At 52.7% G+C, this 12,206-nt stretch overlaps 7 protein-coding genes across 7 annotated transcripts; 4 read left to right on the forward strand and 3 right to left on the reverse strand.

The window, feature by feature from the left end:
• Positions 1–80: 80 nt before the first annotated feature.
• Positions 81–1,477, forward strand: CI109_107080 (uncharacterized protein; the record flags this gene model as incomplete). The annotated part of the gene is made up of 5 exons (XM_032007608.1): positions 81–629; positions 690–853; positions 906–978; positions 1,045–1,132; positions 1,188–1,477. The coding sequence occupies 5 exons, from the start codon at positions 81–83 to the stop codon at positions 1,475–1,477; spliced, it is 1,164 nt and encodes a 387-aa protein (XP_031858147.1).
• Positions 1,478–1,577: 100 nt separating this feature from the next.
• On the reverse strand, positions 1,578–2,667 carry CI109_107081 (uncharacterized protein; the record flags this gene model as incomplete). The annotated part of the gene is made up of 4 exons (XM_032007609.1): positions 1,578–1,681; positions 1,734–2,127; positions 2,179–2,296; positions 2,351–2,667. The coding sequence occupies 4 exons, from the start codon at positions 2,665–2,667 to the stop codon at positions 1,578–1,580; spliced, it is 933 nt and encodes a 310-aa protein (XP_031858148.1).
• A 947-nt stretch (positions 2,668–3,614) lies between these two features.
• Positions 3,615–5,735, forward strand: CI109_107082 (uncharacterized protein; the record flags this gene model as incomplete). Its single annotated transcript, XM_032007610.1, has 10 exons — positions 3,615–3,918; positions 3,965–4,068; positions 4,121–4,280; positions 4,331–4,418; positions 4,470–4,733; positions 4,788–4,829; positions 4,879–5,052; positions 5,099–5,224; positions 5,277–5,496; positions 5,547–5,735. The coding sequence occupies 10 exons, from the start codon at positions 3,615–3,617 to the stop codon at positions 5,733–5,735; spliced, it is 1,671 nt and encodes a 556-aa protein (XP_031858149.1).
• Positions 5,736–5,917: 182 nt separating this feature from the next.
• Positions 5,918–6,732, reverse strand: CI109_107083 (uncharacterized protein; the record flags this gene model as incomplete). Its single annotated transcript, XM_032007611.1, has 4 exons — positions 5,918–6,103; positions 6,249–6,437; positions 6,534–6,649; positions 6,708–6,732. 4 exons carry the CDS (start codon positions 6,730–6,732, stop codon positions 5,918–5,920), a joined length of 516 nt encoding a protein of 171 aa, XP_031858150.1.
• Positions 6,733–7,004: 272 nt separating this feature from the next.
• On the forward strand, positions 7,005–7,630 carry CI109_107084 (uncharacterized protein; the record flags this gene model as incomplete). The annotated part of the gene is made up of 4 exons (XM_032007612.1): positions 7,005–7,143; positions 7,198–7,305; positions 7,374–7,395; positions 7,459–7,630. 4 exons carry the CDS (start codon positions 7,005–7,007, stop codon positions 7,628–7,630), a joined length of 441 nt encoding a protein of 146 aa, XP_031858151.1.
• Positions 7,631–8,604: 974 nt separating this feature from the next.
• Positions 8,605–9,797, reverse strand: CI109_107085 (uncharacterized protein; the record flags this gene model as incomplete). Its single annotated transcript, XM_032007613.1, has 4 exons — positions 8,605–9,060; positions 9,106–9,452; positions 9,500–9,675; positions 9,727–9,797. The coding sequence occupies 4 exons, from the start codon at positions 9,795–9,797 to the stop codon at positions 8,605–8,607; spliced, it is 1,050 nt and encodes a 349-aa protein (XP_031858152.1).
• A 504-nt stretch (positions 9,798–10,301) lies between these two features.
• On the forward strand, positions 10,302–11,801 carry CI109_107086 (uncharacterized protein; the record flags this gene model as incomplete). Its single annotated transcript, XM_065967959.1, has 5 exons — positions 10,302–10,434; positions 10,556–10,881; positions 10,964–10,989; positions 11,289–11,661; positions 11,751–11,801. 5 exons carry the CDS (start codon positions 10,302–10,304, stop codon positions 11,799–11,801), a joined length of 909 nt encoding a protein of 302 aa, XP_065824031.1.
• Between the last annotated feature and the right edge of the window lie 405 nt (positions 11,802–12,206).

Genomic DNA, 12,206 nt, shown 5'->3' on the forward strand with positions numbered 1-12,206 from the left:
CCGTCTCTGGTCACTTGTAAAGAATCATTGCTATTATCTACTTCCAAGCATTACTTGTTATTTCAGCACGATCCCTCGCCATGTACCGCCTACTCGGATCTACTCTCACCGGCGTCGCTCGTCCTACACGACAAATTGCCATACGCCGATCACTTCGCGCACGGCCCACACTCACATCCACGTCCATCCTTCCTGCGCGTTTCATTCGACCCATCACTATCCAAGCTCCAGGTCCCGAGTCACAATCAGATCGACGCGATCCTGCCAACTATGAAGTGGTCGACTCGACCCCTAATGCCGAGGCTGGTCCAAGCTCCGCGTTTGCCTCAGCATTCGCGGCGAGCTCAGGATCGTCTCCACCACTGGCCACGTCAGGAGGTCTTGATCCGTCCTCTTCAACTGGAATAGCGACATCGACAAATCTACCTGCTCCACCTGAGAGCATGTCGACGTTCATCCCTCGACATCTACAACATCCCTTCGACACACATGCGTTTGTGAGCTATCTGGAGAGGAACGATACCAGTCGAGGTCAAGCTAGGGCTTTGATGGAAGGCGTCAGGGAGATGATCGTGAAGCGAGGGACAGGAACGAGGGATACAATGGTTGGGAAAGAAGAGATGGAGAATGTGAGTGCACTGGATAATCGCACCGTCTCATTCGAAGCTGACCAACTTGCTTCTCTCTAGGCTGCATACCTGTTTAATGCGGCGCTGTCAGAGCTGCGAACCGAACTCAGCGTTCAAGCTCGTAATGATGGCTTGGCCATAGGAGCGATGACAGGTGCGATTAGGCGGGAGGTGGAGAGTTTGGAGCAGAAGATCAAGGAGGACATTCAGACGCTGAAGCATGAGTGAGTGGGCACCAAGTGACACCTTACTGGCGTTGTCCTGACCTCTCGACAGCATCGAAATGGACATGAACAATAGAAAAGCGGAGACACGGACGGAGATGAAGGGCTTTGATATATACATTGAAGTGAGTGACTCGCAGTGTCATCTCGTTGCGGTGCTGCAATCCAGTGCTGATGTCTTGAATTTGTAGGAGATCAACAACAAATTTACCATCTCGCTGGGAGACCTACGGACGGAGATTGAGGCTGTCAAGTGGGAAGCTACCAGGAGAGCGATCTGTGGGTGGTCTTTGTATTCGTTTTCCCCTTATTGTGCTGACAAATCCCTCCTCAGCCTTCATTATCATCATTGTCATCGCCACGATCGCCATCATGACATTCTTCACGGGCGAAGCTGCCGACGCGAACAAAGCTGCCAAAGCGAAACCTGCGACTGCGCCTATGCGAGACATGGCGGTTGGGACGGAAGATGAATTCGCTTTGGAGGACGTAGGAACGTATACTGAGCAGACGCTGGAGAAGCTGTTGGAGGATTCGGGAGTGGAGAAGATCAGAAGGGCGAGACCGAAGGAGCTGGTCAGGAAGGAGCAGGAGAAGAAGAAGGTGGATGTGGATCGGATCTAAGACAGTGAGCTTTTACCGCAGCTATCCTCATCTTCGGACAACCATACATATGCATACATTATCACCGTCGACCCTTATCTGTGCCAAGTACCCAAGAAACCTAGACCGAGGAAGGAACGAACTTGCCCAAATTGGATTCGACGTTCAAGAAGTCGACAGCGTCTTGGTGGTCCTCGACGTATCCAACACCACCGACTGCCTTGTCTGGATGGTGTGTGTCAGCGTGAACGTCCAGAGGGTGAAGATGTAAACTCACAATAACCAGCAAGCTTGAGAATGTCCTGGGGGAGCTTTCGTGCGATCTCAAGAGGAGTGGAGAGGATCTCTTCTTGATCTTGTCTGAAGTAATCTCTCTGACCAAAGACGGCGAACAAAGTACGAAGAGCATCTGGATCTGATGCGTCGCACTTGTTCTCACCAGCACCGTGGTATGTGGAACCGAGGGTGAAGAGAGCGGATCCAGGCTCCATCTCGGCGTAGGTACATTCCTCGACTTTGGGAGCACGGTCGTGGGACCACAGGTGACTGCCGGGGATAACAGCGGTGGCTCCGTTCTTCTTGGTGCACTTTGAACCGGCGATGAGACATCCGACCATAGGTGTGAAGAGGGGGTTGGTAGGGTCGGGGCGGGTCTGGTACGCGAGTTGGTCCTGTGCATAGGAGTTAGTCAGTAGAATTGAAAAAACTCAGACTCCACTCACTCTGTGCAGGGGCTGGGGCTTGGCTCCGGGAACCAGTCGAAGCGCGGCGGTCGAAGCGATCATGTAACCGCTCTTTTGAGGAAGGAACTTTTCACCGGTGAAAGAGTGGTACTCGTCGCTGCGAAGTCAGAGTCAGCTTTGTCCATTGGCACAGTAAGATTGCATGACTCACTTCAAGAACTTGCCCATGACACCTTGCCAGATGGGCAGTCTGAGGATTTTGATCAACGGGTTTGTGATCTTGGCCAAGAGACCGTAGACTCGCAAAGAACCCTCGGGGAAGAAGTCCTCTCCGAGCTCATTATGGGTCGTCTTGGAATCGTAGCTCTTCCTGACTTTGAAGTGTGGCTCGATAGCGTCTTGAGCTTCCTTGAGCAGCTCGGGGGTGAGGAAGTTTGCGACGATGACACCACCGTCTCGCGCGATGATCTCGTAGATCTTCTCAATGGGCTCGGAAGCGTCAATAGTGACAAGTTGTGCGACTGCCATGGTGTGTGTGTGTGTGGTGGGTGGTATGTGATGAGGGTGAATTAATGAGGTTCGTGAGGGAGAGATGTTGTCGGCTGAGCAACCATTTATGACCATGACCGACACGCATCGAAAGTAAGCCAGGAGTCTAACTGGTCGGAGTCGTCTGGATTCCACCGGATAAGCTTATCTCTTCCAATTTAGTGTCGGACAAGGCTGCGTATGTTCTTTCTCCCCTGCGCTTCTCATGGTCAACTCCGATGTTGCATTCTCCGGGGCATCATTGCCGGTCAGGGAACAACCTCAAACCCTGTGTGTGTGATGGGATACCGCACAGACACAAACACACACACCCACACAGCCTGTCTGTGCACTGTGTGTGGTGTGTCTGCGATAAGCAAGTGTGATCTAGTTCTTACAATCTCCACTCATGTGACCCCAATCGCATCACAAGACCTGGATGATACCGCATCTGTGCTCCTCTGAACTCCCCGTCTCTTGCCGCCTCCACATCCGCCGTCGCTGTCCCGAATGTTGTTATCGCTGTTGGACTCCGGTCTCTGCTTCTTCCCTGAATTAATTTCGATCTGAGACGGTAGACCCGAAGAACAAGAATGAACGGGGCGGGGTAAGCTTTCCGGGGCGCCAACTATGTTTTTTTCTGTCTCATCTGGATTCCTCGGACTTCTAAACATCACATCGACTTCTTTGTTCTCTCGACTTCTTCACACTTCGCGCTTTTCGGGTTTGCCATCGTGGGTATCTTTTCGGACCTCAACAACGTCGTGTTGGACTCCTAGACGCACCCGATAAGGTGGGATGTGGATCGTCACCAATCACAACAGGCGGATTGACGAAGTGAAGCTTCCCTTCGGACCGTGATATATAACAACCCCGCCATCGCAACCCCACCCCCACATCATGTCATGAAACAAACTCGCTGCACACCGAACGCACACACCTTCAAGATGAGCAGTAACATCGAAGACGTCAACGACAAGATGGGCTCTTCCGAGTCCGCCGATATCAGCATTCACGAGGATGCCAATACGCCAGCATTCGACAACGTCGACAGTTCGATGGAATCGAGAATCCTCGCTTCGGTGATTCATCGAAAACTCAACCCACGACAGATCCAACTGGCTTCGATTGCAGGTGCTATCGGTGCGGCCTTGTTCGTCGCTATCGGAGCGGGTGTGCTTTCTGGACCTGCCTGTCTGCTCATCGCTTTCCTCTTCTGGGCCACGGTCGTGTATTCGATCGCACAGTGTCGTGAGTGGGCTAAGCTCGATGACTAGGCCGCGCTGACACAGAGCAGAAATGGAGATCGTGTCGCTCTTCCCGCTGGACGGTTCCTTCATCCGGTTAGCCGCTCGAATGGTTGACCCCGCTTTGGGTGTGACGGCGGGTTGGAACCATTTCGTGAGTGTGCTCGTGACCGTATTCGTCGCCCATCCTAACTGAATACCCCCAGTTCGCCCAAACCTCCTTCGTCATCTTCGAAGCGACTATCATCAACACGCTCGTCGAATACTGGGGATACAACCAGTCGCCCGCGATTCTCATCAGTGTTTCTATTGTTCTATACTTCGCCTTGAACATCTACCGTGCAGATGTGTTCGGTGAAGCAGAGTGTAGGTGGTTTGATTCAAGTGGGCTGAGACTTTGCTGACCACCACTTCAGTCTGGCTAGCTCTCGGAAAGGTCTTGATGGCGGCGGGTCTCATCTTCTACACCTTCATCACTATGGTCGGCGGTAACCCTCTTCACGAGTGAGTTCCTTCAATGGATAGCTGATCAGTTCTAACCGTCAAACTCACTAGTAAATACGGGTTCCGATACTGGAAGAACCCCGGTCCCTGGGTCGGTGACAGCCCGTCTACTCGTCTCGAATCATTCATCAACGCCATCAATGTCGCTGGTTTCTGTATGGGTGGCCCCGAATACCTTTCCATGATCGCAGGTGAGGCGAAAGACCCCCGAAGAACCATACCGCGTGCCTTCAAGACCATTGTCCCGCGATTAGTCGTATTCTTCATCGGTGGTGCGCTTTGTGTCGGTATCTTGATCCCTTCCAATGAGCCTACGTGAGTACATGTGCAGGTCCTATACGACCCATTCGCGCTGACAAACTCGTACAGCCTTATCACCGGAGCCAACACATATGCTGGAAAGTCCCCTTAGTGAGTCAAACTGTGCACAGCCTCTGATGTCTGGCTGACCACCCCACAGCGTCATCTCGATGCAACGACTCGGTATCCCCGTCCTTCCCCACATTATCAACGCTTTGCTCATCACCTGTGTCATCTCTGGTGGTAATGCATACACCTTCAACGCGTCTCGAAGTTTGCATGCATTGGCATTGGACCACAAAGCGCCGGCTTTCCTTCGAAGAGTGAACAAGCAGTAGGTGCAACAAGTATCACAGGGATATAGGCTGACAAACTCTCAGTGGTGTGCCGTACCTCGCCGTGCTCACCGTCATGTTGCTGTGCTGTCTCGCATACATGGCGCTCGGTGCCACTAGTGCCAAGGTGTTGAACTGGATTCTCAACTTCACCACCGCCGCGACTATGCTGTGAGTCTGGCTCAACTCATCGGCTTGAGTGAATCGCTGATGCCCTCCGCAGCAACTGGACTATCATGGCGATCACCTATGTCCGCTTCCACAGCGCGATGAAGGCTCAAGGTATCGACAAGGACCAATACCTCGTCGTGCAAGGCCGATTCCAGCCGTTCGCAGGGTACTGGGCTCTGTTCTGGGCTGGTCTCTTCCTCTGGGTTCAGGGTTACGCTGTTTTCTTGAAGGGCAACTGGAATGTCGCGACGTTCATCTTCAACTATGGTATTGTGAGTGGTGTTTGTGTTGACACGGAAGAGCTCCAGCTGACCCCTCATAGATCGCTCTGGCTGGAGGTATCGGTCTCGGTTTCAAGATCTTTGCCAGAACACCCTTCCGACGAAGCAAGGATGTGGATCTCACGAGCGACCTTGACTTCTTCGAGAACCTGACAAATTACTACAGCCAGAAGAAGGAGGAGAACCCTCCTAACACGGTGAAAGATAAGATCATGGCGAAGCTGTTCTAGGAGGTGTATATCGCGATGTGTTCGAACAATAAACATCGACGTTGTGTTAGTCCAAGTTGTGCCAACTGGCTGGAAGTGCATGATGAAGCTTCTGTAGCTTAGATACTATATACGCCAGGGTGATATGCAATACAACGTACAACTTGCAAACCGGGGGACTTGACGCAACCAAGTCCCCTTTACTATCCACCAATGCCGCATCCTCCATCTCTCTCGTGTATCTCCACACAGCTCCTATCACAGCTCCATTCCGCACAGCGAGGGCATTTGTAGGCTCCGATATAGCCGCATGATGAGCAGAGGTGTCGTGGGGGTGTATAAGGGGGTGGTGCGACGGCTGAAAGATAAGGGGGAGTGGGATCGGGAGGCTGGGGGAGATGACAAGTCAGCATCACGTTTCTAAGATGGTTTGAATAGGTCAAGAGACGGAGAGAAGGTGGAGATTCAAGGAGTAGTCGAGAGAAGTGACCAGAATAAAGGATGTGGATTGTTGAACGACAGCCATGTGCTCACAAGTTCATCCAACCAATCTTTCAAACTCTTCTTTCCGTATAGTATCCGTCTCACATTCCCACTCTGCTTCTTCTTCTGCTGCTGTAAAGATATCTGAGATTGAGGTGCGGGAGATCCAGGAAGGGAAGGGCGTGATGAAGATGGTTCGGGGATGAAAGAGGATGCAGGGATGTCGGTGGGGTTCGTGCGCTGTCGTATCAAAGCGTGTATTGTTAGCGGGAGTTACAACGTCGACGGTAGGATCAGCTGCTCATCCAGGATGCTCAAGTATCATGATCGACCCACCTCTAAATCATCAAGTCGCCGTTGAACTCGCCTCGCTTGGAAATCCGTGAACGCGTCAGTCTGGCGTGAAGAAGAAGCGGTGGTTTGTGAAGGTTGAGGGGCGAGATATCGCGACGCTGCGTAGAGTCAGCGTGTGTCCCATTCAACACATCAGAGGGTAATCAGTACACTTACGTTGTTTACGACTTGCTGGGGGCATGGTGCTACGGTATATGATGTTAATTGACGACAATAACAAGGAAAGAATTGAAATGTTGAAGTGGAGATGATGTTGACGAGAATTGCTATTGCTTCCTCCACCTCCACCTGCTCCAACTGGTCATTTCGACATCAAATCGATCATTGCATCTCGATCAATTCATATCTCTCACTCTATCTCGCCCCATGATTCTCACCAGAACGACAGCGTATCGACCACTCAGACAGCTGTACCGCGAACGAAGCACCTTACGGACATACACAACCCATAACATGGCATCCACCGACGAGATTGTGACCCGATTGTTCTCCCGTCCGACACCACCTCCGCTCGAACCGGGAACAAAGGTGTATGCGCCCGAACTCACACCGGCGATCGCCAAGTTGAAGGAGCACAAATTTGTGATTGCCGGTGAGTCATGCGCCATTGACCAATACCGGGGCGGTATTTGATAGACCTTTACAGCGCTACACCTCGCGAATGACGATATTCATCATTGTCATTTGATCGCGCAAGATAATGAGGGAGACTCAACAGCGGATCTGCTGCATGCGACCTTGCACAGAAGAGAGGGTGAGTCTGGGAGATACAGTGCGGATCTGGGAAATCTATCACAAAGCTGAAAACCCGCTCTGATACAGGCGATTACTGGAACTCGAAATAGTAGGTCACAATCATCAGACCTTCTTTGCTTGCGTAGCGTGCAGCTGGCTGACGCACACACAGCTGGTGGTCACACGTCGGCTCTCATCCCACTGTATCCATCTCCGAGGCGAAATTGTTCGTTGATAATTGCGAGAAGATCTCGAAGACTAAAGGCGACGACATAAAGCTGAGAGAAAGACAGTGGAAGGAGCTGAAAGCGCTTGTGGAGTGGACGAGGACGAACTGTCATTGAGGGGCGTAAGGGTGGAGGTGTGTATTGGTGGTGTTTTATATACGTGATGCATGTTTGTATGATACGTAGTGAAGTCATGCAATCCTACTTACAACGCTTCGAGCTTCTCGGCTCTGTGAGTACAAGGGAATGATGCTCGTTATGCCGATCGGGTATACGATATCATCTCGATGTGAGGTCAAGTAGTAGGCACAAAGGCAGACATCGGACTGTTCTGACGGAGTATCTTGGCAAACAGCGGCTCGGCACAATCGCAGGGGCCAGATAGCCGCTGCGCCCTTCTAGCATGTGCCTCTGGTATAGACGCCGTCCTTTCACAATCATTGATTCCGAAGACGCATGCACAGGTAGGCGCCGCTATTGAATGCGATGTTGGGCTCCACTTTTCGCTACTAACCAATTCAATCTTGTGCAGAGTTTCCGGTGGAGCATACACACACATATATACAAGGTCGGCCTCTTTTTCTCCTAGTCCGTTGCCCTCATACACACCAAGATGTCCACATTCAACTGGACTTGCCACTTCAACAGTTCCGAATGCGCTGCGCAATCATGCGACCGTTACAGCGCCCCGATTAATACCACCACCGGCCTCAGCGGTAACACGACATGGTACCAATGTCCTATACAGTACATCGATCTTCCGTATGCGCTCCAGATGGCGAACAGGACTTCATGCCCGGTGATCGAGTGTTCAGGACCGAGGCCGAATCGTGTGAGCGGGTCGAGGGAGACAGTCGCGTATGGACATAGATTGTTTGCGATGATTCTGCTGGTTGCGGTCATGACGGCTGTTGTTCCTGGTGAGTCACCCTTTGTGTTATTGATCGACGTCGCAACTGAATCAGATTCATAGGGTCTCCGCTGTAATTACATTTCATCAAAGAATCGTGCGAAGCTCCGCATTTACGAACGGGACAAAGCGAGTGCATGAATCATCTAGTCCGAGTGCATCACCGATCCATACATCAGATCTACGCCCTGGCCAGATCCTTCACATTCTCGATTAAGCTGTCTTTAAGCGGGGTCCAATCTTTCCCTGCATACCGCTTCAACAGCGCTGTCGAAGCTTCTCTGTCAAGAATCTGCTTTGACCCAGCTGGGAAGTCAAAGTCGGCCGGAATTGGGTGGTTCGGGTATGCGTCTCGCCAGATGTTGAGGATCTCGTTGATATGCACTGGAGGATTACCCGCAGCCCACAGTCGCTGACCGTCCGTGTCTCGATCGAGCAGCGCGGCCACGTGGATGACAGCACAGTCGTTAACATCAATTGTCCAGTTTGGAGGGTTGAGGAAGCCCACGATCGGGCTGTTTACGTCGCCGTTGAAGAGTTGCTCGAGCCATGTCGATGTGGTGTAGACACCCGGAGCCGGGTTGAACGGTTTACCAACCACCATGTGAGGGATGACCGTGTTGAGGGAGAATGAAGGCTGTGTGATGTGTGTGAGCAGTGGTCTGTGGAGCCAAGGGCGCACCTTTGTCTCCCTGAACCACTTCCATAATGCTTGTTCCGAACGCGTCTTGGCGGCCGAATAGACATATGTTGCTCTGAACGGATGGTCCAAAGGCGCAGCGTAAGCATTTGTCACGCTCGCTTCGTTGTAATCGTCCAGCGACACGTCGAGGTCTTTCCCATACTCTATGGTATACAACGCTGCGTTTGACGAAGTAACCACGACGGCTTTCATGGTAGGAATTTTAGTTGCGGTTTTGAGTAAACCCAAGGTCATATCCGTCGCGCTACGAATTGCAGCGTCGACCGAGGCGTCTGGAGCGAATAAGGCTCCTAGGTCCACGGCGAGGTGCACGATCCCAGCGGTACCTGGGGTAAGTGTCAGCGATGAGGTCCGTGCGTTGTGATGGATTCACCTTCGAGCGCGGCCTTGTATGCGTCAGGTTGGGCATAATCTCCTGTTTCGACGAACTCGATCTTGCCGGGACCATATAGATTGTCGATCTTGTCGGTCAACGGTTTCGTCTTGCTCACGTCTCGAGTCACCCCTCGGACCTTGTAGCCTCGGGAGATCAAAGCGTTGACGGTGGCACTGGGGAGGAGGGTTAGCGGAAGGTCGCGTGCGAGTGGAGATGAAACCTACGATCCGATGAGACCCGTAGCACCAGTAACGAGGATGGTATCTCCTTTCTCGAGCCTGTCGTTGGATGTCATTCTGAATGGGTTGTCGATGAGAATTGCTGCACTGGATTGCACAAGTCTTGCTCTCTTTGAGATACGCCTTATATATACCTTTCGATATCAGCGACCAGACTGTTATGGCTGAGTAATCTGCCGGGGAGCACCCGCAATGCTTTGTCAGGCATGTGTCGGCGTAGCATCGTCAGACTATGAGCTGGTCAATGGACTCGGTGGGCGGAAGATGGCGACTGGTACATGGCTGTTTTCGCCGCATATTTGTGCTGACAATGACCGACGTCGAGTCCTGTTTTCGCCGACTTTACCATCTTGACTCGGTCGTATTGATAAGAATCGTGCCTGATGATGGGAACAGCGGAACCGCTTCTTCTCCCGAATGAACTAGATATCGGCCCGCAAACGACTATCGGCCACCTCCGAACTTCCGGGTTACGCGCTAAACATGGATTCAATTGACGCATCTGATCGCATAAGCCTTACTTGACTCCCGCATTGTTTGATCACCATCTGAACTCAAATATGGGAGCTTCAAGGACACTTCCCACCTCGGGCAGGGAGAAAATCACGCAGATCTTGGAGCAGGCCGCGGCAGAGCTTCCTGGATGTGGTCTGGCCATATGCGACGTGGACGGTGTGGTTTACGAAGAGTATAGTGAGTGGATCGACACGTAACTCGCTGATTGCCTGTCACAGGGGGCAAACGCGATATCCTCGACGATGCATCGCCGGGAGTGGATCAGAACACCCTCATGTGGTTCGCCTCTACCACCAAGCTGCTTACCTCGGTGAGTTCAAGGCGTCGCGCTCAGCTGACCCATTTCAGGTCGCGGTGCTGCAAATGGTTCAACGCGGTGAACTCGGTCTCGATACGCCCGTTTCAGAGTTCCTTCCGCAACTGTCCACGCCGCTCCGGATATTCGAACGACTCGACGATGAGGGAAAGCCAGTGTATCGACACACGTCCACCGAGATAACCCTGTCGATGATGCTTAACCAGTCGGCTGGATTCGGAGGCGAGTTTAGAGAAAAGGTTGTGGCCTGGAAGAGTTCATTGCCGGATGGGTCCCCGGGCAAGGGGTTCGTCAACTCGTGCAAGAAGGTACGTTGCGCGCGGGGTTACACCGCTGACTACTTCGAAGGAAAACCTCGTGAACACACCGATTGTGGAGGAGCCGGGGCAGGTGTATCAGTATGGCAATGCCTGCGAGTGAGTGCGAACCGGTCGACGCGGAGCTGACTTCCAGGTGGCTGGGGTTGTTGGTAGAAGCCGTCACTGGACAGCCGTTCGAGACGTACATGCAAGAAAACGTATTCCGCCCACTGGGCATGGACCACAGCACATTCTACCCGTTCGATGATCGGCCTGCGCATCTCGACGAAAGTGTAATGCCGCTCAGGTGGTACGAGGATGAGAAGGGAGAGTTCCAAGAGCTCACCACGCAGAGTCCTGGCTTGACGCTGCCGAGGAGGTGAGTCTGACATAGAGACTCGAGCTGATCGTCGCAGAAAAGCGGATATCGAGTATCCCGTCGGCGGTGGAGGGATCTACTCGACCTGTTCCGACTACGTCAAACTTTTGCATCATCTCCTCGCGATTAAGTCGGGCGAAGGCAAGGTGGAGCCGACTCCGATTCTCTCCTCAGACCTCGTGTCCACTTTGTTCGCCCCAACGCTCCTCCCGAACGCGCGCAAGAGCATGACCGCGTTGTTTGGGGATTTGTACCAGGCAAAGGAAGACGGCGAACTGGATTGGAGTACTGGGATGTGTCTGTACCTCAAAGACGAGCCCAGAGGCGGCTGGGGCAGGCACAAGGGCAGTGCGGGATGGATGGGCGCAGCGGGAACGGAGTTTTGGATCGATCCGGACGCGAAGATAGCCGTGAGTGCGCCCTCCGTGACTTAGTTGACAGCGTGCAGTGTGTGTGGTCCACAAATTTGATGCCGTACACAACGCCGAACATCGACAAGTACAAAGTGAAGTTGGAGAAGGCGATATATGAAGCGTTGGAAACGGAGTAGTACGTTGGCGAGACGTTGCGGTGAACGGCGGACAGCTGGTGTTTCTACCCGTGTGTATGCATTAACGTAGAAACCGCTATACCATCTATAAACCCAAAAGAAATGTCCATGAATGAGAGTCAGACTCGCCCGATCAAGGCAAAGGCGCGAGCTGCTGGATGATGATCAACCCGTTGCCAAGATGGCCGATGGTGACTACCGCCTCGATACCGTAGGGGTTAGGGGTTAGGGGTTAGGGGGTTAGGGGTTAGGGGGTTAGGGGTTAGGGGGTTAGGGGGTTAGGGGTTAGGGGTTAGGGGTTAGGGGGTTAGGGGTTAGGGGTTAGGGGTTAGGGGGTTAGGGGTTAGGGGGTTAGGGGTTAGGGGGTTAGGGGGTTAGGGGGTTAGGGGGTTAGGGGTTAGGGGT

Source organism: Kwoniella shandongensis, chromosome 13, assembly GCF_008629635.2.
Source record: "Kwoniella shandongensis chromosome 13, complete sequence".
NCBI classification, from domain to species: domain Eukaryota; kingdom Fungi; phylum Basidiomycota; class Tremellomycetes; order Tremellales; family Cryptococcaceae; genus Kwoniella; species Kwoniella shandongensis.